Raw genomic sequence first — 20,759 nt, forward strand, 5'->3', positions numbered from 1 at the left:
CTCTCTGCTCACTCCTCCCTCTCTTTCCTCTCTCCCCTCCCTTTCCCACCTCCCTCTCTCTCTCCCTCTACCCTCTCCCCCTCCTCTCCCTCTTTCTCACCATCTATCCTCTCTCTATGCTCCCTCGTCCCACTCTCTCTCCACTCTCTCACCCTCCTCCTCTCCCTTTTTCTCTTACTCTACCCTCTCTCTCCCCCTCCCTCTTTCTCTTCCTCTACCCTTTCTCCCCCCTCCTTTCCCTCTGTTTCTCCCTATGTCTCTCCCTCTATCCTCTCTCTGTGCTCCATCCTCCCACTCTCTCCGCTCTCTCTCCACTCGGAGGGAGAGTCCTCTCCTTTTTTCTGTCCCTCTGCCCTCTCTACCTCCCTCCTCTCCCTCTGTCTCTCCCTCTACCCTCGCTCTATGCTCCCTCCTCCCACTGTCTTTTCTCTCTCTCCGCTCTCTCTCCCCCCTCTTCTCCCTGTTTCTCTCCCTCTCCCATCTCTCCCCCCTCCTCTCCCTCTGTCTCTTCCTCTACCCTCTCTCTCTATTCTCCCTTCTTCCACTCTCTTTCCTTTCTCTCTCTCTCTCTCCCCTCCTCTCCCTCTTTCTCCCTCTCTACCCTTTCTCCCCCTTCCTCTCCCTCTGTCTCTCCCTCTACCCTTTCTCTATGCTCCCTCCTCCCACTGTCTTTCTCTCCCCCCTCCTCTCCCTCTGTCTCTCTTTCTACCCTTTCTCCCCCTCCCCTCCCTGTGTCTCTTTCTACCCTTTCTCCCCCCTCCTCTCCTCTGTCTCTCCTTTATGCTCTCTCTCCTCCCCTCCCTCTGTCTCTCCCTCTACCCTCTCTCTATGCTCCCTCTTCCCACTCTCTTTCCTCTGTCTCTCTGCTCTCTCTCCCCCCTCCTCTCCCTCCTTCTCTCCCTCTCCTTTACCCTCTACCCTTTCTCTATGCTCCCTCCTCCCTCTCTCTTTCCTCTTTCCCCCCTTCCTCTCCCTCTTTCTCTCCCTCTCCTTTACTCTCTCTCTCTGCTCCCTCCTACCCGCTCATTCTTTCCTATGGGACTCTGGGCTCACATGCACCATTCAAAACCACAGCTTTGGACTGAGCTGCTCTTCTCATAGACTCACACAGAGACAGGAGCAGAGGACGCCTAACAAGCCCCTTCACATCCCATACAGAAGACCAAAAACAAAGGTAAATCCCAAATATTTCACTACGCATCTTCAGACCAGACGTATTTGTTTAACTTTTGGGTGGGGCAGACTCCACCCATGGCTTATGATCATTACACTCTTTTGTTCATTCAATTCTTGACTTAGTTTATCTTACACAAGCGCAATGAAAGGTAAGATAGGACTTTAATAACTTTTCTTCTCTTTTGTTTTTTTCAATTTTGCTTTTGTTCCTGTTAATAATTAATATTTTATGATTAAGATAGCTTTCTTTTAATATATTGATTTGATTAGAACAAGCTGTGTTTTAATTCATTTATTTTTTATGTTTGAATCAATTTAAACAACAGTTTTTTTGTTGATTTTGATTGCAGAAACATTCAAGATAAGATTGTTAAGATTTTTACCATTAACTTTAAGCCTTTGTTTTTCATGCAGTTACTACAGTTTAAGAATAATAAAAAAAATGAAACCAAAACTAGATTTTTATATTCTACAGAGCCAAATAACGGCAGCCTTATAGCAGCGGTTTAATCCAGAGGAGGCAGTGCCAGTCCTTATAAAATGAGTTTTCCCTGGCCTCATTAGGGACAATAGAAATACTTTGTTTTATTGCTTTTGTCTGCTTTTCAATCTTCGCGCAAGACATTTATTATTGTAACTAACAACTAACGTGCCCTCAAGTATTTAATGTAATAAAACAGCTTAAATCTGTATGTAAGTTTCCATTGCTAAACATTCATTATGCAATTCCATACTGTACTGTACTGCAAACACTAGGTGGCGCTGTGCTTTGGTCATGCATTTTGGTAATTTGTTTTAAATTGTTTATCTCTATGGCAACGGTCTTCATTTTTCGAACATTCTGAAACCCATGAAAAACTTTATAGTTTTAGTTGGAGAAATTAATCTTCAGCCTGGAACTAAACTTAAACTAAACCAGGACTAAACCAGGAGCTGACCATGAAAATTCTGAACACAGCCAAAGATAAGATTCAGATTTAAACTTTCATACTTTACTTGATAATGATGGAATTCAGCACATGGTCTATGACGCTTTCTTCTGATGACCAAAAAAAGGCATTGCACAAGTTACACATCACCTCCACCTTCAGCTATTGCACAAACTGTTATTTGCCCAATCCTTAAATGGCATTAAGGTGAATCTACTATTGCATACATGAAGGTACAGAGAGGCGTGGTTTGTATTGTGACTAATGTAAGTGTCAAGTACATTGTGATTTTTATTCCAAACATCAAATCAATTATCCACATACATTCATCATTTTATGGTGATGTCAAATTAGAGTCTATAGTGAAACAAAAGTTACATATGTAACTATGGTTCTATGAATTCTGGATAACTGCACTGAATGTGCAGTGAATCACAGATGTAATTGCTTTCTCTGGAATGTTACACTGTATGGAATCTTGCATTGTGTTCCATGGAAATAGAAAAGTTTGCCATTCTGTGGAAACATTCCTGGTAAAGTATTAACATCTCCATGGAGGAAAGCAGGTGCCAGATTCCCCACCAGATAAGTTACATAGTGCACTGTAACAAATAATTACTACCTGTTCTTTTCCAGGTGCTATGGCAACTCCCAAAGTCTCTCCCAAAGTGGCCAACTCGGTCGTGTCCCCAAACCGCATCACTCGTCTGCAGGAGAAGGAGGACCTGTGTAACCTCAATGACCGTTTGGCTGTGTACATCGATAAAGTCCGGTCCCTTGAGTCTGAAAATGCTGGACTAAGACTCAGGATTACAGAGTCAGAGACAGAGGTGAGCCCAAAATGTTATCCTAGATGTTGTATAAGTATGGAAGACATTTTGCTGCTTTATAATCTTTAAAATCTTCAGACATTTTAATATAATTTTCATATAATGTTCAGATTGCTTCTCTGGTACAAGTAAGTGCCACGCTCTGCTCTGTTGCTGTTTTTTTTTTTTTTTTAATGCAGATGTTTTGACCTGGTTTATGGTTAATATCTCTGTAAATGCGTTTTTTTCCACATGAAACAAAAACTGGCACAAACTTCAAGTCATCTCAGTCATAATAAATGAACTAAAGTGAAATAATTTTTGACAAAAGCTTTAAAAATATACAGGCAATATTCAGTCATGATTGTTAACAGTTGATACTAGCATATATCATTAGTATGGAAAATTTGTGGACCCAGCCCCAAACAAATAATGAAGTTGCATAATAGTGTAAGTTTGGTTATTTCTTTCAAAAATGTGTCCATAGAGTTATATAGGTCCTTGCTCTCCATCCGCATTCACACTTTTGCATTCATCACATCAAAATTGGCACTAATCCAAAGATAAAACCTCAGCTATTAGACCAGGACTAAACAAGGACTTAAACAGGACCAAACCAAGTCCACATTGGAACTAAAATGCACTACATTTAAGACCGAACAAACACAGTGAATTGCCCATAGAGTTTTATAAACCTCTGCTCTCCATCTGAAATCACAACATCAGATTCTACAAAGATGTAAATGAAAACTCTTGATATTTTCTCTGTGTGTTTACAGGTGAGCCGTGAGTTGAGTGGACTTAAAGCGGCCTATGAGAGCGAGCTGGCGGATGCGCGGCAGACTCTGGACTCTGTGGCGAAGGAGAGGGCTCGACTACAACTGGAGCTCGCCAAACTCAAGGAGGAGCACAAGGAACTCAAGGCCAGGTGTGTGGAGACTTTATGGTAGAAAGTATTCCAGGGTTATAATTAAGGTTAAGCGGGTAACCTTTTAGCCAAAAAGACTAAAATAAAAGCATGAATTTTTGTTTTATTGCACTGAAAAACCTGCATTCTTACTCTCAGCTGGCTTGCATCTTCACAAAACTGACTCTTTCTTGACCTGGAGGAGGGTCAAGGGCCACCCGCAGAAAGTTACACACTGCTGTAAGAAGTAGTAAAGATGGCTTGTATATAAACACCACCTTAAAATGAATCTGTTAATATTTAATGAGTCAATGCCTGAACTATGCTGTAGCTGCGGACTATTTAATTATTAAGTGGTGAAGGAAGTCCTTTGTAAGTCATGATGATTCAGGTATTTAGTTAATATTATAAACTACAGACCACTTCCAGTTTACCTTTTAAAATTGATGATGAAATGATAATCCAGTAATCCAGCTTCTTGTCAATAGCTGTAACTTCAATCTAACTGCGTCTACCAAAATACTATTTGTCTCTTAGCAACACTTTTTATACTGAGGGGATAATTGTTATGGCCGTTTTATTCAAATTGACCTTTGAAAAAAGCGGTTTGACTTGTGTGTGTATGTTCCTCCCTGTCCCACCAAACTGGGAGTGTGCAGGCAGCTATGTACAGTAGGCATTGAGTTACATAATGACTCATACATCCTCTTTTATAAATTACCAGACTACAAATTGAAATGAGTCTAGACATAAACGTGATATATTACACCTTCTTGTGACTTTGCATTTAGTTGTATTTAGGCCATAGTAAGCTTCAGTGCATGCATTTTACATGTATCTTATTCTGTCAACATCAAGCAGCGTAACTAAGGAAACAATTTGCGCTTGAGTGAAATTAGAAAATGTTCACACGTTTAAGGCGTGGCAAACAGCTAAGGTATTTATTACACAGGACATACCTATCTATAAGAAAATCTTTATCCTAATAAAATATGCCACACAAATAGATATACATAAAACTGCAGCCCACAACAGCAATGAGCAAACGCCTTAACGTAACAAAACCAAAGAAAGAAAGATAAAGAAAATACAATTCTGACTAGGACTGCAAGAATTGTGTTTAGATGTAAGTTTTAAAATCAAGACTTCAGTTCACAAAGTTGATTTTGAACATGTCCAGGAGCATTAACCTTTGAGAGTGACACTGAAATACGAATGCTAAGGTTCATTCACCTGCAGTTTGAAGAGGTTTAGGTAATTTAATAGTGATTAATATTGCAGGCCAAAGGAAAAAATATATCTAATTATAGTGATATAGTAGTGTTTACTCATGGCCTAAACATTTACCGAATGTAACCCTGTTGTTTGGCCTCACAGCTAAGTTATTAATTACACGTTAATGACAGGAGCTTATTTAACTTGTGCTGATACAGTGTAGGCTCCCAGAGCCACGCCCTGTGCAGTAGAATACCCTCTCTATGGTTCAGAGCTGCTGCTCACTTATCCTCCTCCTTCATCCTTTTGATGACTAACTCTTTCCCCGTCTTTCTCTCTCTTTCTCTCTCTTCATTCCTTATACAGTATGCGCCTAACAGTCCATTGCAAGATCCAGTGCAGACGTTGAACTATTTATTTTCTTCAGTGTCAGGCAGAATGACTAAGTAAATAAATATTCTTTAACATAGTAAACGATGCTACAAATAGCAGTGTTGAAATCACTACAACTACTACCACTACCACAACTATTACTTCTACAACAACTATTACAACTACTAACACTGCTACTATATCTATATTTCTAGTGTTGCTACTTCTATAACTGCCTCTACTAGTTCTACCTGTACTACGACTAGTACAACACAACATCAACTACTACTACTAACACCACCACTACTTCACCGCTACTACTAGCCTACTACTGCTATTAGTACAACCACTATTTCTACAACCACAATTATTACTATTCATACTAAAACAACAACAAGTATTACTAACTAGAGCTACTTCTACTTTATCAAGTACTACTACAGTTGCTACTACGACCCTTATGAATTACATGCAAAACCACCTCTCTTCCTCCATCCATCCAGAGCGTTTGATGACTAACTCTTTCCCTGTGTCTCCCTCTCTCTTTCACCAAAGCAATCATTATACAAGCTGTAGTACAAAACGTGGCACTGTTTTAAGGACTTTCCATAAATATTGAGAAGATTGCTAGCTGACTGTTAGGCAAAAGCCAGGCTGTTTCCATGGCAGCGGAGCTTAACTAAACACTTTTTTTTAAGGTTTGCGGTCACCAGATGCACAGCTATGGACGCACATCGCTGTAGCCTATGACTCACTTTCTCTGGAAACTTATAGGTCTTTCCCATAGACGTCTTCCCCCGTGCAGTGTCCTTTTCTAAATATAGATCATTGTAAACCATCAAGGAAACTTTTATACACTCACTCAGGCAAAGCTAAGAGTGCTTTACTATTTAAGGTGGTCCTGAGTAGAGGCAATGGATTGTTTTCTTCAAAATAATATCAAAATTGTTTGATTTACTGATTAAAAGTACATTCACACTTGTCCTGCTTCGGTCTTGCATTGAGCCCTGTTTATTTATAATGTATACAATCCTGTTTTAGTCCTGGCTTGGTCCTCAGTTGATGTAGTGTGTGTGCAAAGTTTAAGCACAGGCTAAAATTATAATATTGAGTATGTCATCTGTCAAGAAGCTGCTAAAATTAGTGATGTGAAATTTTAAAAGAAATAAAAAAAGAAAATTACAACCACTTTTTAGCACATTCCTGATGGATTGCTAAAGGTGTCTTATGTTACTTTTCTGGTAGAGGATCCACCACCTGCATGTCTCCTTGAAGATGGTCTAAAATCTTCCAGTATTGCATTAAACTTATTTATCTCCAAGCAGCTGGCACTAGGGCAAGTTATAAGTCATATCTGTGGAGAGGTGACCCCACTCACAGTAAGAGTTTATGCTTTCTAAGGTGTCATTAATAATAAAAACACCTGTACTTGGCTGAATGCTATATAAACAAGTTTAATCCCAAACTATGGAACATTCCATCTCTATGGAGACCAGTAGGTGGCAGACCCTTCCCCAGAAAAGTACAAAGTGCATGTCTGAAATATTATATACAAAGGTGGCCCAACAAGTTTATTTTTTTTCTAACAACAGGATAAGGAACTAAGATGTAACTTTTATGTGTCGTCTTCTTGCAGGAACTCCAAAAAGGAGGCTGACTTGGCTTCAGCTCAGCATAGACTGAAAGATTTGGAGGCTTTACTAAACTCCAAAGACGCGTCTCTGGCCACAGCTCTGGGAGAGAAACGCACTCTGGAGGTGGAGAACAGGGACCTCAAAGCACAAGTGGCAAAGGTAAAGCTAAAACTGTGCTAAATGTGAAGGAGGGGGCGGGCTAAAAATATATACCCTTGTGTGGTGTAGTGTTTGGTGTTTAGGGAGACATCCAGGGGTCAAAGTGAAGATTGCTACGAGAGTTTGGAGTGGTTCTCAAAGTGCGGTGGGGATGGGAAGTGTCTCAGAGAGGGGGCACCAAAAATGTGTCTACACTAAAGCTCCAGAATAAGAAATTTACATTAATGAACTACTAATTACTACTAAATAATTAGTAGTATATGTTTAATTACACAAATTTGAATATCTTAAAGTATGCTGTAGCCCACTATCACATTTATGAGGAAAACCAATATTTATCTCTTTGAATAGAGTTATTTTTAATTGATGGTTTAGCTCTATTCATGATTATCAGTGAGGGACGTTGCCATAGCAATTAACCCATTTCAAATTAAAATTCTTATATCTTTTCAATGGGTACGAAACTCATCAAAAAGTGCTTTAAAACAGGAAGTACTGACATATCTGAAACCCCTGAAAAAGGGTTCATGAATGGAAGAAAACATGCTTTGTCAATAGTTGCATCTTCCCAGCACCATCACACAAATACTAAAGTCAAATGGCACAGTCGATCAATTTGAATGTGCCTTTCCAAAGTTTGAAATTCAAATTTTGTATTATCCAAGCACAATGCTGTTTACTCTTGGTTTAAAATGTGTTTATTGCATAATGGTTCTTTTACTATAAGATCTGGAATTAACCATTTGATCTATAGAACAATTGTTAAAATTGCCCTATTTTAGTGAATGCAAATTAGAGCTGCATGATTACTTGCAACTGAAATGAAATCACAACTTAAATGGCAAATCACAAAGGCATATTTCTTTTAAGTACCATGATTTCCTTCACAAACAAGAAAATATCCTGTTTTATTCTGCATAACAACTGCTAACCCCAGTTTAGATCTGTATAAACATGTTCTGAAATGTGATTCATATTGGTTTGTCAGTTCATATTACAGTTTTTTTGACAATCCTTCTGGATGCGTGTACAACAGAATCCTATTATTGAAATCACAAAGCTTATCAAAAAAATCTGATGTAAAACTTTTGTCTCTCGTTTTTGAATTGTGTGTGTGAACTACATTACATTGCACAGTGCTTTTTTTAAACTTACTGGAAAAAGCACATCTGGATTTGATCTGGTTTAATCCTTTTTTTCATTCACAATTTTATGTTTGCCTGTTGTGACTCATGATGCTAGTTTATAAGAACAGTGGAATTTTTGCGGTTCTTGGCTCTTCCTGATTTTTGGGTTGGACTGGCAGAAGTTTAGCCTAAATATTGTACAAATCTGGAAGACATTTTGTTCTTCTGTGCCCATAATGTCTTATATAACCTCCTTGGTTGTTCACGTTGGGGTATTTTGATTAAAGTGCCGCCCTTAGCTTCCTATGGTGGTTAATGTATGGTTCTGTCATGTTTATTTTTTCAGCTTGATACCAGTTTAGAGGAGGCCCGAAAGCAGTTGCAGGACGAGATGCTGCGGAGGGTCGATGGAGAGAATCGGATCCAGACGCTAAAAGAGGAACTTGATTTTCAGAAAAATATCCACAGTGAGGTGAGGAATACACAGTCCATATAAAAGCATAAAGAAACAGGCAGATGAATACTTCCTCCTGCTCACATTTACTTTATCTATAGAACTGGAACAGGGATCAATTTGAATCTAAATTAGAATTAACTGCAAAAGACCACATCAGTCAGAAGTCTGTGTAACTTCTTGGCTGACCAGCTAGCCCCTCCTACTTTCTATTTGAATGCAGAAGGATCTGGAAACTGACCGTAAAGTGCGTACTAACTTGGGACGGTGCAACCACAGCTGCTAATTTGTAGCAAGTGTGCCTCAGATGCAGAAGAACAGAACAAAATATACAAGCTCCTTTATCGTACATGCATACAAATTTACCACTTTGCTTGGTGATTCTGCAAAAAGTTAAGTTTTCTAGTTTGTTGGATTTATTGGATAAGAATGTTAAATTTAGCTAAAGAGCAAGTAAAGACATTCAGAAAATTGTTGGTGCAGGGAATTAATCTCACAACACTAAGGCGTGCACAATGTGTAATGTGTGTTATGCAAAGTCACAGTGTATCGCATTGTCAAGAAATGTATTTGGTGTAAAACATTTGCTGATTTTCTCTTCTCTGCCTCCTCTTTTCCAGGAGTTGCGTGAGACAAAGCGGCGTCACGAGTCCCGGATGGTGGAGCTGGACTCCGGACATCAACAGGAGTTTGAAAATAAACTCACCGACGCTTTGGTCGAAATGCGCAGCCAACACGACCTCCAAATCAAAATGTACAAGGAGGAGATCGAGAAGACCTACAATGCCAAGGTGGGGCTCACATTCGACTTTCTATGTAGCTATATAGGATTTTACATTGAGTTGTATGTTTCATGTGCAATTTTGATAGCAGTAGTTGGACTTGTAACTTATAAATATTTAGCCATGTAACTGTACTTTTATTTGGGTACAAATTGTCAGTACTCTTTCCAACTAGAACATTGTACAGTTGAACCAGATATGCACAAAATTTATGTAAATAAAGAAACGTGAATGGACGTATCACACATAAAAAAATAAAATAAAAATAAAAAACTACTGTAAGTGATTTTTTTTTTTACTTTGCTTATTTTATACACTTTTTTTTTTTTACTTCATTAACTTCATAACTCAGCACACAGATATAGATAATGGTTAGTTACTTAAATAAAATCATGCATTTATATTGAATCAAATGGTAATTTTGTTCTTCCTTCTGAGGTGGCCACAAAAAAATCATTGATGTGTGCAATTGATCTTTTTTATATAAAATAGGCATTATACCAGATGCCCTTCTTGATGTAAACTTAATCTCGTTTGTTCATAGCTGGAAAATGCCCGTCAGTCGGCCGACAGGAGCAGTCACCTCGTTGGAGCGACTCATGAAGAACTGCAGCAAACTCGAGTCCGACTGGAGACGACCTCTGCTCAGCTCAGCCAGCTCCAGAAACAGGTCTGTGCACACAATACACCACACACTACAAATGTGATCATTATCCAGTTTGTTTCAGTTATGAGGTCATTTATACAGGGATAGTCTAAATGTGGTGTTTTTCTATATGGAGTTGGTCTAAAAAGGTGATTCATTGGGCTCAACTGTTAAAGACGAGCATGACTCATTTTATAAAGCTTATTTTGAGCTGAGGAAGTAGCAGCTATTGTTCACTTAATTCTTTGGGGGCCATGGAAACGGCAGTAAAACAGGGCACAGTTGAGTGTTTAGATGAGTGTTTATATAAATATCCATGGGCACAGGCATTCCCATGTCTATAGAGATTAATTAAAAGGGAGGAAAAAGCATACTTATTGGGACTATTAAAGTTTTTAGATGAAGTGTCAGAAACCTTCTTTTAAATAAATGACTCTTTTAGTGAATAGAGTTTGATCACTTCAAGGGATTATTTCAGCAAATGCACTTACTAACATTTGATATTCTAATGCATTTTTTGGTTAATTTTTTAACACACACACACCTTTTAGATCACAGAATTAACCCTTTGTGGGTTTTTAAAGGATTTTTTTTTTTCATAGAAAATCAAGGATTTCTTTCAAAAGCTTCTAAGTCAGGTGACTAGCAACCCCAAACCAAGATATTATAGTAGGTAGGTAGTATATAGTAGGTGTATCACCTGCTAAAAGGTGTGTGTGATACCTGGGGACATAGTGCATACTGCCAGAATGGCAGCGGGCCAGTGCCAGTCTTTTCTGACTGTTCATATCCAAACACAAGTAGCAGTTACTGAATATTACAGGAGTTTTAGTGGTTGTGGTTTTAAATCTTAGTTCAACAAGCTGCTACTCAAGGACTGTGTGAGCTCAAAGGTGTAAAATTAAAACATACAGAATGGTACATTATGGTAGGAAAAACTGAAAATATGCTGTTGTTTAAGCCAGATTTAGGAGACTAGTGCATTGTGGGCCTTGCAAAACACCAGGAAGCATTATTAACTGCAAATTAGACTCTTAAGATTTATTTAACACAGACTTTGTAATGATCAAAGCTGTTTCTGTACTGTCAGGAAATACCAAACCACCAATTTATATACAAGCGACAATTAACCCCTTCTTTTAAATCCAAACAGTATGGGCTCTGCTGTGAGTCAAGTGACTTCTACAATTGAAAACGTCTCATGAAAAGGACTAAAACCAAATGTGAACCTGAATTAGACCAGGGACATGTAACCAGGACTAGAACAGGACCCGATCTAGTCTATAACAGGATTAAACCCCCTCAAATCAGAGTAAATGAACACATTGTAAAATTACAAAATAAAAACAGTTATGCACATCTCCAATATCAAAAGAGACTTGTTGCCTTCAGCATTTTAAACCAATGTTTTTTGCTAAGTCCAATTTCATGGATGTTGTTCAAATTTTTTAAATAGTTATATCATTTCAGTCATACCAATTGTAACTGAAGTTGACCCTAAAATGAAGAGTACTAAACATCATCTCTTGCCAAAAACCCTCTAAATATTGAAAAAAAAATGTTGTTTTAGTTTGACTTTTTAAAAGTTTTGTACAGCTCTGTTTCAAATAGTGTCTAAAATTCTGTTGTATTGGGTGATTAATTTGGGGTTTTCTTAATTTACATTTGGTGGACTAAAAACAGCACACACATGCAATTGTGGCATATTTAAAGGTTTCCTCATCTTAGTTTTCTTTGGTCTATTTTAGCTGGCAGCTCGTGAGGCGAAAATCCGCGACCTGGAGGATGCTTTGTCGAGAGAGCGGGACAGTACAAGACGTCTGCTAGGAGACAAGGACCGTGAGATGACCGAGATGAGGGCGAGGATGCAGCAACAACTGGATGAATATCAAGAGCTTCTGGACGTCAAACTGGCTCTGGACATGGAGATCTCCGCCTACAGGAAGCTTCTGGAGGGAGAGGAGGAGAGGTGAGAGAGCAGAGGAAAGGGGCTGTGTGATGGGATAGGAAGGATGGTAAAAACATTATTTAAAAGATAATGACCAAAATGCTATATTGATATAGGGCTTTAATTGGACTGGGAACATTCAGGGCAAAGTAATAACATCACCATGAAAGAGTGTCTCTTCTCTTCTCTCCAGGCTGCGTCTCTCCCCCAGTCCCCCTCCCACTGTCACCAGGGTCTCAGGCAGTCGCACCTCTATGTCCTCGGCTCATTCCCGAGCGGGGCAGAGCACTCCAGCCAAGCGCCGCAGACCCAATGACACAGACAGTGAGGCGAGCTTCGGAGGAGGCATGTCCCGCACCAGAATTACCCAGCAGGCCTCAGCGAGCGGCCGGGTCACTGTGGATGAGGTGGACATGGAGGGCAAATATGTGCGACTGAGCAACAAGGCTGACGAGGTGAGATGGAAAGAGATATAATATAGTAAAAATAGTAAAGACAAGGCACAAATAACCAAAAAATGTGAGGGAGCGCTCCATTTGTCTGGTAATTTGTGACAGGCTACTATAAGATCATTACTACTAAAAAAACATGAGGAACATAGATTCTTACTGTGAGCAGGGTTGCCTCTCCCCAGATCTGACCTGTAAACGTGGCCTGGTGGCACTGCCTATTTCCCACTATAGTGATAAGTTTACTGCCATACTGTTGTGGAATGACAGGATACTCCACCAAGAAATGTTCCATACTGCACATTTAATCAGAACCAAAAAAGCTGTATTACCATTGTTAGATAAAATCAAAAACTAGGAATGTCGTTTGACAATTTTGTGCATAATATAATGTAATTTCTCTGTGTAGACATTCTGGGATTATATGTTCAAATAATGTACGAGTTCATTTTAACTGTTGGATAAATGTAAAGTTGTACAGTTGTTCACTTTTAGAAAACAAAATCCATAATAAATCCACACTCAACAAATCAAACTTTATAAATGCTTTGTCCTTAGGATCAGAATCTGGGAAACTGGCTGCTGAAACGTCAGGTTGGAAACGGAGCCACCATCACCTTTAAGTTTCCTGCAAAGTTCACCCTGAAGGCCGGACAGAGAGTCACCGTGAGTGCCTGTCTTTAGCACTATGTAGTCAGTCGCTATGTTTACATGCACACTAAAAATCTGAACTTTATCTGATTTCTGGAGTTTTCAGGTTTTGAAAAAGGGCCAACTAATGTGGCAAGGAAATTGTCTTCTAAATGCAACAGTTACTCAAAAAATCTATTGATTAACTAACATGTCACCAGCTGTTTTTAATGATCAGATTTCTCTTGTGCATGTAAACACACACGGATCGGGTTATCTGATTACTATAGTACTGATTTTTATTTATTTATTTTTATTTCATACATAAAATAGATTTAAAAAAACAAAACAACAACAACAAAAAACACATAAAATTAAACATTACTGAATGAAAAGGGTTAGGTTATGTTATCTGTCCCTTTTTCCAGATAATACTTTAATGCTGATTGTTGCTTTAAAACTTTACGGCCCAGTGTTCTATCAGAATTAAAGTACATTCTTTTCTCTCTGCTCTGGCTGATATATTTCTATGTATATTGTTGTATTTTTCTCCAGATTTGGGCATCCGGAGCAGGTGTGGCCCATAATCCGCCCTCTGACCTGGTGTGGAAGAACCAGTCCATCTGGGGAACTGGAGACATGTTCCAGACCACCCTCATCAGCGCCAACGGAGAGGTACTTACATTATAAACAAGTTGTAAAAAGAAAATACTAACTATGAGGTTCAGAATTATGAAAAAATTGGACAGTTGCCATAACAAATAAACAAAAAATCCTGTCTCCTGAATGGTCAAAAGTCCGCAAAATATTGCCTATAACAGGAAGCTGAAACCCATGAATACACTGTAAAACAAATACATTTATTCTTTCAGGAAATGGCAATGAGGAAAGTGACCCGCACAACCATTGAGGAGGATGATGATGACATGGTGAGTAATATTTTTTAATGTTGTATTATACATTTTGGGTTCTTCTAGATTTCTAAAACTTCAGGTAATGAAAATTAAAATATATATGAACCTATTAAAAACTGGGAGCTAATGGGTTACTAAATAAACAAGTGTAATGATTTAATTTTGAGACTTTTGTGGTTTAATTGTCCCTCATTTTTTAACAACTCCTTAATATTTCTAAGGAGTAATGTCTGATCTAATCTTACTATGAGACATGTGCACACATTTTGGATAGAATTTCGGAAATTCTATATGATTTCATTTTACTTATAGTTATCAGTTAGTGGTTTAATATTTTTGCCTGTGTTGGAATAACACACCCCTCCTCTCCCTGTCCCCTTCAGCAGGTGGCGCACAGTACCTGCAGTGATGGAGAGTATAACCTCCGCAGTCGAACGGTGGTGTGTGGGTCTTGTGGTCTTCCCTCAGATAAATCAGCCTCCTGCTCCGTTTCTTCTGCCTCTCGCTCCTTCAGGTCTGGGGGCATCTCAGAGGGTCTATTGCCCCAATCCTATGTGGTCAGCACCAGCACCCCGCGCAAGGTAAATTATTAGACTAAAATACAGTTTAATATCAACAAACAAGGATCAGGCAGTGAGGAGAACAGGATACATACTTCTACATCACATTCATATTGATGTTCAGACTTTTAGAATAGCTTTTAAATGTGCACTGTGCAACTTTTCTGGTGAGGGAATCTGTCACCTGCTTGTCTCCATGAAGATGCTATCGCTTTGACTGGAATGATCATTAAACCTAGATGTTATTTATTCAATTACCGGTGTTTTAATTACTAAAAAATGCTTTAAAAAGATGCATTCTTACTTTGATGTCTAACTTGGCCTGTGAGCTACCTGCTTATTTCCATTGAAATAAATAGATTTAATGCCATACTCTCGAACATTCCGGGCAAAGCAATACCATCTCTATAGAGACAAGAAGCTGGTTGATCCTCGTCAGTTACATCGTGCACCTTTAACCTTTTGTAAACTATCCAAGGACCATTTGGACAATAATCAAACTTTTTTCTATATAATTTAGATTTTTGTTTATGTTTTATCAGTGTTTATCAGTTATCATGTTATGCCCAATCCGGTTATTTTGACAATCTTTAAAAGTTATTGTTTTGCTAATAACATGTTTATTTTTTCAGACGGGGGGTAAACTGGAAACCTGTCCAATCATGTGAGAGCAACGTGCTACAAGCTTGCAGGATCTTTTATTTCTATTTTTTATGTGTTTGCATTTATCATTTGTAGTTTTCAAGTTGTAGTTTTTACTAATAGGCTACCTTTTTTTTTTTTTACTTTTGGGATATATTTCTACAAATCATCTTAGATTAGTTATGCATTATGCTATTTTATTAATCCATACAAGCTTTAAACCACTATTTAGCCTTGCGTTTAAAATAAAGTGAAATAAAATGAATTTGAAAGACGTGTTTTGTATTTTTTACTCTTTTGTACTTTTTGAAGTTGAATTCTGTAAAAGACTGACTCCAGGAGATGGTCAAATTTGTTGAAGTGAATGTACCATCACCATCTGTTTACTGTACTGTGTTTTTATATATCAATAAAGTTTTGTCATGTATCGCTTGTTTCCATGTGGTTCCTGTAAAAAATAATAAACTATTGTATTTACACTATGTAAACAGCGTGCATTCTAGCATTAGCCACCAGAGGGCGCACTTGCACTGGGCACAGTCCATGGTTGCCAATGGTTTCTAGCCTAAATATTATCTGATTGGCCTATTATGAATCTCCATGCAAAAAAGGCGCAGACTTTGTTTAATGACTATAACAAATTTAATTCAAATATAGTAAAATGGAGTACTATGCAGAAATGGAAAATGTTGTACTTTGTAGAAACATTTTACCACTTTCGAGGCTTTTAATTTGAAGCGTCTTTATTTTTTATTTTTTTCCAAACCCGGAAGTAACTGTCAACAAGGAGCAGTAAGTTTCCTTTAGCATTTATCCATGTGTTTACAGTTTTAAAACATTTTATGGTGATTGCATACGTGTAGCATTGTATTATTTTACTGAACACATGTTTGAACTTGGCTGTTTATTAAAATGATCTCGCAAGTCATGAACATTGCAGGTTTTGTAGCCCCAGTGTTAGCAGCACATACTAAGTTGAAATTGCGAGGATATTCATGTTGTTTACAGTACAGATCGTTAATAGAAAACATATTAGTCAGTGTAGATGTATTAAAAGTGTTAAATAGGACGTAAGAAACAGCCCCCGAGTGAATAATTACAATGCCATGCACTGTAACACTGAGGATCATTAGATCATAAAAATTATGCACTGACATTACTGAGAGAGGAGATTGTTCAGAGCCAGACGTGGTGACACCATGGATCTATTAAAATAACGGGTGACAGACATAGTTTGCACAGGGTTTTTCATCTTAATTGTGTTATTTGGTATTTTTAAATGATTGGAGTGCAGTGACATATTTTCAACATAACAAAGTGTGACTCAAATTAAACTGAAATTAAAATGAAATTGAAAACCACTGTCCTTTGAAACCATATACAGTATTGCCTTTTACTCTGTTCACTGCTACAAGTCTGTGTGACAAATTTTAATCTCTTTGGCTGGGATTGATGTAGAAAAAAAGGAATGTAGAGTGTGAGACAAATGCCTAAATGACTCACACAAGTGCAGATATATCACTTTATAGCCTTATTTGGAGGTTTACAACATACATATTTTGCATAAATCATCTGATTTATGCAGTATAATAAACAATATATTCAATATTCAAATGTTGCACAACAAAATAAAATTCATGTGAATATTTAGATAATTTACTCACATCTACTTTTTTGGAGATAAATGTTTTAGGACTTCTTTCTTGTTTTTGGACCCTGAGCCCCTGATGTTGAGCATCCGTGCCTTGTTTGGGATTGGTTTCCTGGTGTCCTCCCGAGCCTCTACTGTCCTGTCTCAGCCCGGGACATGCTCTCTGCCTTCTCTCTCTAATTCTCACAGAAAAGACTGTTTCAGCAGCAGACCACTGTCCACTATGGCTCACAACATCAACTATCTTGGGTAAGAACATTTGGCGAGGAACTGGACAAAGAGTGTACAAGGAGGTCACTTTGGCCTGTTCTTTATAAATGATGATGATTAAGTTGCAGAGGGACCTAAATCTATAAGTCTTAAATGAACCAGTCATTAAATGATGTAACCCCCCCCTCTCAGTCAGGAGGAGGCCCAGCACATTGACGAGGAGCTCTTCTCTGAGTACGGCTTCAGTGTGGATCAGCTGATGGAGCTGGCAGGACTCAGCTGTGCCACTGCAGTCACCAGAGTGAGTCCATACACAGCACAGGAAATCACGAACCAGGAACTTTCAGATTAACCATGCAAGACAAATTCTTCTGATATTTGTGAGTTCACAAACTCACGAGAATCCATCCATCATGTTAACAATTTGAACTTTTTTTTTTTCAGATAAAATGTCTTCTTTGAAAATTTGCTGATTTTAGAGAGTAACTAAATCAAACTAAAACTGAAGTAACTCAATTCAAAATTAAAATGATAAAGCTTTATGGCTTTACCATACATTTATTTATTTTTTCTTGGGGAGTGTCTGGCTGTATTGAACACAGCTCTTATTCTCACCATACATTAACTGTGCATCAGATCACCACTGCAGGATAATCTGATTATTCACATCTCTCATTTACATCTTTACACATTTCTTCCTATTGGCTCATTTAGGAAATCTTTCTTTGTACCATTGTAAAAATATCTGTTTTATTAAGGGCATTACAGTAATATTTATTTTTTTCTTGAGTTCCTTGACACTATAAGATTTTTCATTCAAAACACTGCAATTACAAGTAAATATGATGTAATAAAATGTACAGGTAAATTAAAAATGGAACAAAAAAGAAAGTTTTATTTAATGTCTTTGACATCTTTGACATCTTTTTATTCCGTTGAAATGAACATTTAACAGTACAATATCAATTTGTCATTGCTTTTCTGCAGGCCTACCCACTGTCATCCCTGTTGAAGTCCAGACCCTCTCTCCTGGTGATATGTGGACCAGGGAACAATGGAGGAGATGGATTGGTCTGTGCGCGACACCTCAAACTGTTTGTAAGTGTGACATTCATGCAGGATTCAAATGCAGCAAAAGATAAGCCAAGTAAAATCCCTGTCAAATTAAAACTTTAAAAGAGCAGTGGAGGTTGCTTAGCCATGGGATATATGATCATAATGTAATAAAATTATAGAAGACAAATGCATTATCTTTCTCCCTCTCTTTCTATATCTTTCTCCTCCTCTCTTTTTACCACTCCTCCTCCCACCTCTCTTTCTTTCTCCTTCTTCCTTTCTCTCCTCTGCCCCTCTCACTCTCCTTCCCTCCCACTCTCTCATACTCTTTCTCACTTTCTCCCCTCTCTCTAAATCTCTCCTCTCTCTCCATACCCTCTCCCTCCCCCTTTCTCTCTCTCTCTCTCTCTCTATCTATCTCTCTATCTCTCTCTCCCCATCTCTCAGGGTTATGAGCCGACAGTGCTGTACCCAAAGAGGCCAAACAAGCCTCTGTTTCAGGGTTTGACTACTCAGTGTGAGAAGATGGAGATCCCCTTCCTCACAGAGATGCCTGAGGTCTGAACACTCTGAATACCCTCTGTAATGATGTATAAATGATCATTATATATAAATAATGATGCTTTTATAGCTGCGGCTAAGCACTAAGCATCACTATTGATTCACACATTATTTATTCATGTTTAATGGACTTTTGAGATTAATAATTGTAGCAGTAATAGAATGTGTTTGAGTTGGTTCATGAACGATAGAAATGGCTTTATTAATCTGACTAATTGTGATTGTTTAAAGATACTCTACGTAACTTTTCTTGTGCAAGGTCCACCACTTGATTGTCCCCAAGGAGATGTTAGTGCTTTGCCTGCAATATTCCATGGTGTGGCATTCAAGTTGACTGATGTTGCTTCTCCACACATCTGAACTGTAACTTGTCTCTATGGAGATGGATATGTTTAAACCCGTATTGTGGACCTTTCCAGGCAAAGCATTAACATCTCCAAGAAGACAAGCTGACCCTCCACCAGAAAAGTTACACAGTGCTTTAAATAGATGACTATTTCAGAAATCAGTATCCTTTATTGTATTAATCAGTCATGGTCATTGAAATGATTGCCCCAATCTATTACTCTACAATTATTAACCAGGATGTATTAGTTAATTTCTAAAATGTATCTACTTTTTTTGGTAGAAATAATGTTGTTTTTTTTTGTTTTGTTCAGGCTGCAGTGATAGACGAGGCCTATAACCTGGTGATTGATGCTATATTTGGCTTCAGCTTCAAAGGGGCAGTACGGGAGCCTTTTGGGACAATTTTGGACGCACTGAAGAAGACCACAGTCCCCATTGCCAGCATTGATATACCATCTGGTCAGTTTGCTTTACAAACTACAGTTTAAACATCATCAAGAGAGCTGGAATTTTCAGTGTTAATAATGGTATAAAATGCTTTCACATCTCCCCTGGTTTATGTCAGTGATCGGTGTTTTCAATATTGATTGTATTTGAAGCCTACATTTTGTTCACACTTGTCCTGGTTTGATCCTGGTTTAGTCCTGTTTAGTTTAGTCCCATTTATAGTCCAGGTTTAGATGTTGTGTTTCTGAGCAAGTTAACTTGAATTCACTGTGAAAACAAATTGTTACCTAATCATAATTTGATTAATTTTATATTTCACAGGTTGGGATGTGGAGCAGGGAAGCGCCGAGGGACTTCAGCCCGATATGTTGATTTCTCTGACAGCTCCAAAGAAGTCTGCGCAGATGTTCAGAGGGAGGTACCACTTTTTAGGAGGTCGCTTCGTTCCACCGGGTCTGGAGAGAAAGTATGACCTGAATCTACCCCAGTATCCAGGCACGGACTGTGTGTTACAATTATAGAGACCAGAGGGGTGTATGGCTTATTACCAGACATTGTCCCTAATAAAGCAGAAATATACCATACAGTTAATAATACGAAACATTTGTATAGCACTTTTTATGATACTCAAATATGCTTATTTGGGCTGAAATCTATTTAAATTATATTGTCCATTGAGTTGGATTAGAAATCAAGTTGGTTTTGGTGAGCTTCAAATAAAAACACTGCAAGATATATATTTTTGTTTAGGGGTGTTTTTTATCTTATCTTGACCAAGGATCCTAACTATGTAATATTCTTGATTATTAATACTGACTGGTAAAGTGAATAACACAGATTATCATCATCACTGTGGCAAGTTTACAACTGTGAGTGGGTGGAATTTATTAGCTAGCAAGAACATTGTTTCTGGAAATTTTATGCAAAAGTAGCAAGAAATGGGTATGAGATTTATTTTGACCATTTTGGATAGATTTTTAATACTGTGTCAGAGCATTGTATATGGGGTGCTCCTAGTCTTCAGTGGTCAGTGATCCAATACCTGATCAGTGTCCTAGAGTCTCCCATCTAAAGCCCAAGTAGCTATAATATGTAATAGAAGCTACGTAAATGTATAGAAAAGATTATTTGGC

General features: G+C 38.2%; 2 protein-coding genes across 3 annotated transcripts; both read left to right on the forward strand.

The window, feature by feature from the left end:
* Positions 1-1,017: 1,017 nt before the first annotated feature.
* LOC117378258 (lamin-A-like) lies at positions 1,018-15,780 on the forward strand. Of its 2 annotated transcripts, none has more exons than XM_033974810.2 (14): positions 1,018-1,174; positions 2,742-2,935; positions 3,694-3,842; positions 7,045-7,201; positions 8,675-8,800; positions 9,403-9,573; positions 10,109-10,234; positions 11,959-12,179; positions 12,352-12,613; positions 13,166-13,273; positions 13,793-13,912; positions 14,110-14,166; positions 14,535-14,732; positions 15,344-15,780. In XM_033974810.2, exons 2-14 carry the CDS (start codon positions 2,747-2,749, stop codon positions 15,377-15,379), a joined length of 1,920 nt encoding a protein of 639 aa, XP_033830701.1. In that variant the 5' UTR covers positions 1,018-1,174; positions 2,742-2,746; the 3' UTR covers positions 15,380-15,780. The 2 variants fall into 2 exon arrangements, with proteins under 2 accessions (XP_033830701.1, XP_033830702.1); XM_033974811.2 differs by having other exon boundaries at positions 14,538-14,732; positions 15,344-15,482.
* Positions 15,781-16,101: 321 nt separating this feature from the next.
* Positions 16,102-20,352, forward strand: naxe (NAD(P)HX epimerase). Its single transcript, XM_055225277.1, has 7 exons — positions 16,102-16,145; positions 17,034-17,253; positions 17,407-17,515; positions 18,202-18,312; positions 18,718-18,828; positions 19,491-19,638; positions 19,948-20,352. The coding sequence occupies exons 2-7, from the start codon at positions 17,081-17,083 to the stop codon at positions 20,145-20,147; spliced, it is 852 nt and encodes a 283-aa protein (XP_055081252.1). The 5' UTR covers positions 16,102-16,145; positions 17,034-17,080; the 3' UTR covers positions 20,148-20,352.
* Positions 20,353-20,759: the final 407 nt, after the last annotated feature.

Source organism: Periophthalmus magnuspinnatus, chromosome 11 (genome assembly GCF_009829125.3).
Source record: "Periophthalmus magnuspinnatus isolate fPerMag1 chromosome 11, fPerMag1.2.pri, whole genome shotgun sequence".
In the NCBI taxonomy this organism is placed as follows: domain Eukaryota; kingdom Metazoa; phylum Chordata; class Actinopteri; order Gobiiformes; family Gobiidae; genus Periophthalmus; species Periophthalmus magnuspinnatus.

Bases quoted from the DNA above. Each gene is read 5' to 3' on its own strand.
- LOC117378258 (XM_033974810.2), top strand. From the start codon at position 2,747: ATGGCAACTCCCAAAGTCTCTCCCAAAGTGGCCAACTCGGTCGTGTCC. The intron at 8,801-9,402 runs GTGAGGAATACA...CCTCTTTTCCAG, and splicing joins AGAAAAATATCCACAGTGAG to GAGTTGCGTGAGACAAAGCG. The intron at 13,913-14,109 runs GTACTTACATTA...TTATTCTTTCAG, and splicing joins TCATCAGCGCCAACGGAGAG to GAAATGGCAATGAGGAAAGT.
- naxe (XM_055225277.1), top strand. From the start codon at position 17,081: ATGTTGAGCATCCGTGCCTTGTTTGGGATTGGTTTCCTGGTGTCCTCC. The intron at 17,516-18,201 runs GTGAGTCCATAC...GCTTTTCTGCAG, and splicing joins GTGCCACTGCAGTCACCAGA to GCCTACCCACTGTCATCCCT. The intron at 19,639-19,947 runs GTCAGTTTGCTT...TATATTTCACAG, and splicing joins CAGCATTGATATACCATCTG to GTTGGGATGTGGAGCAGGGA.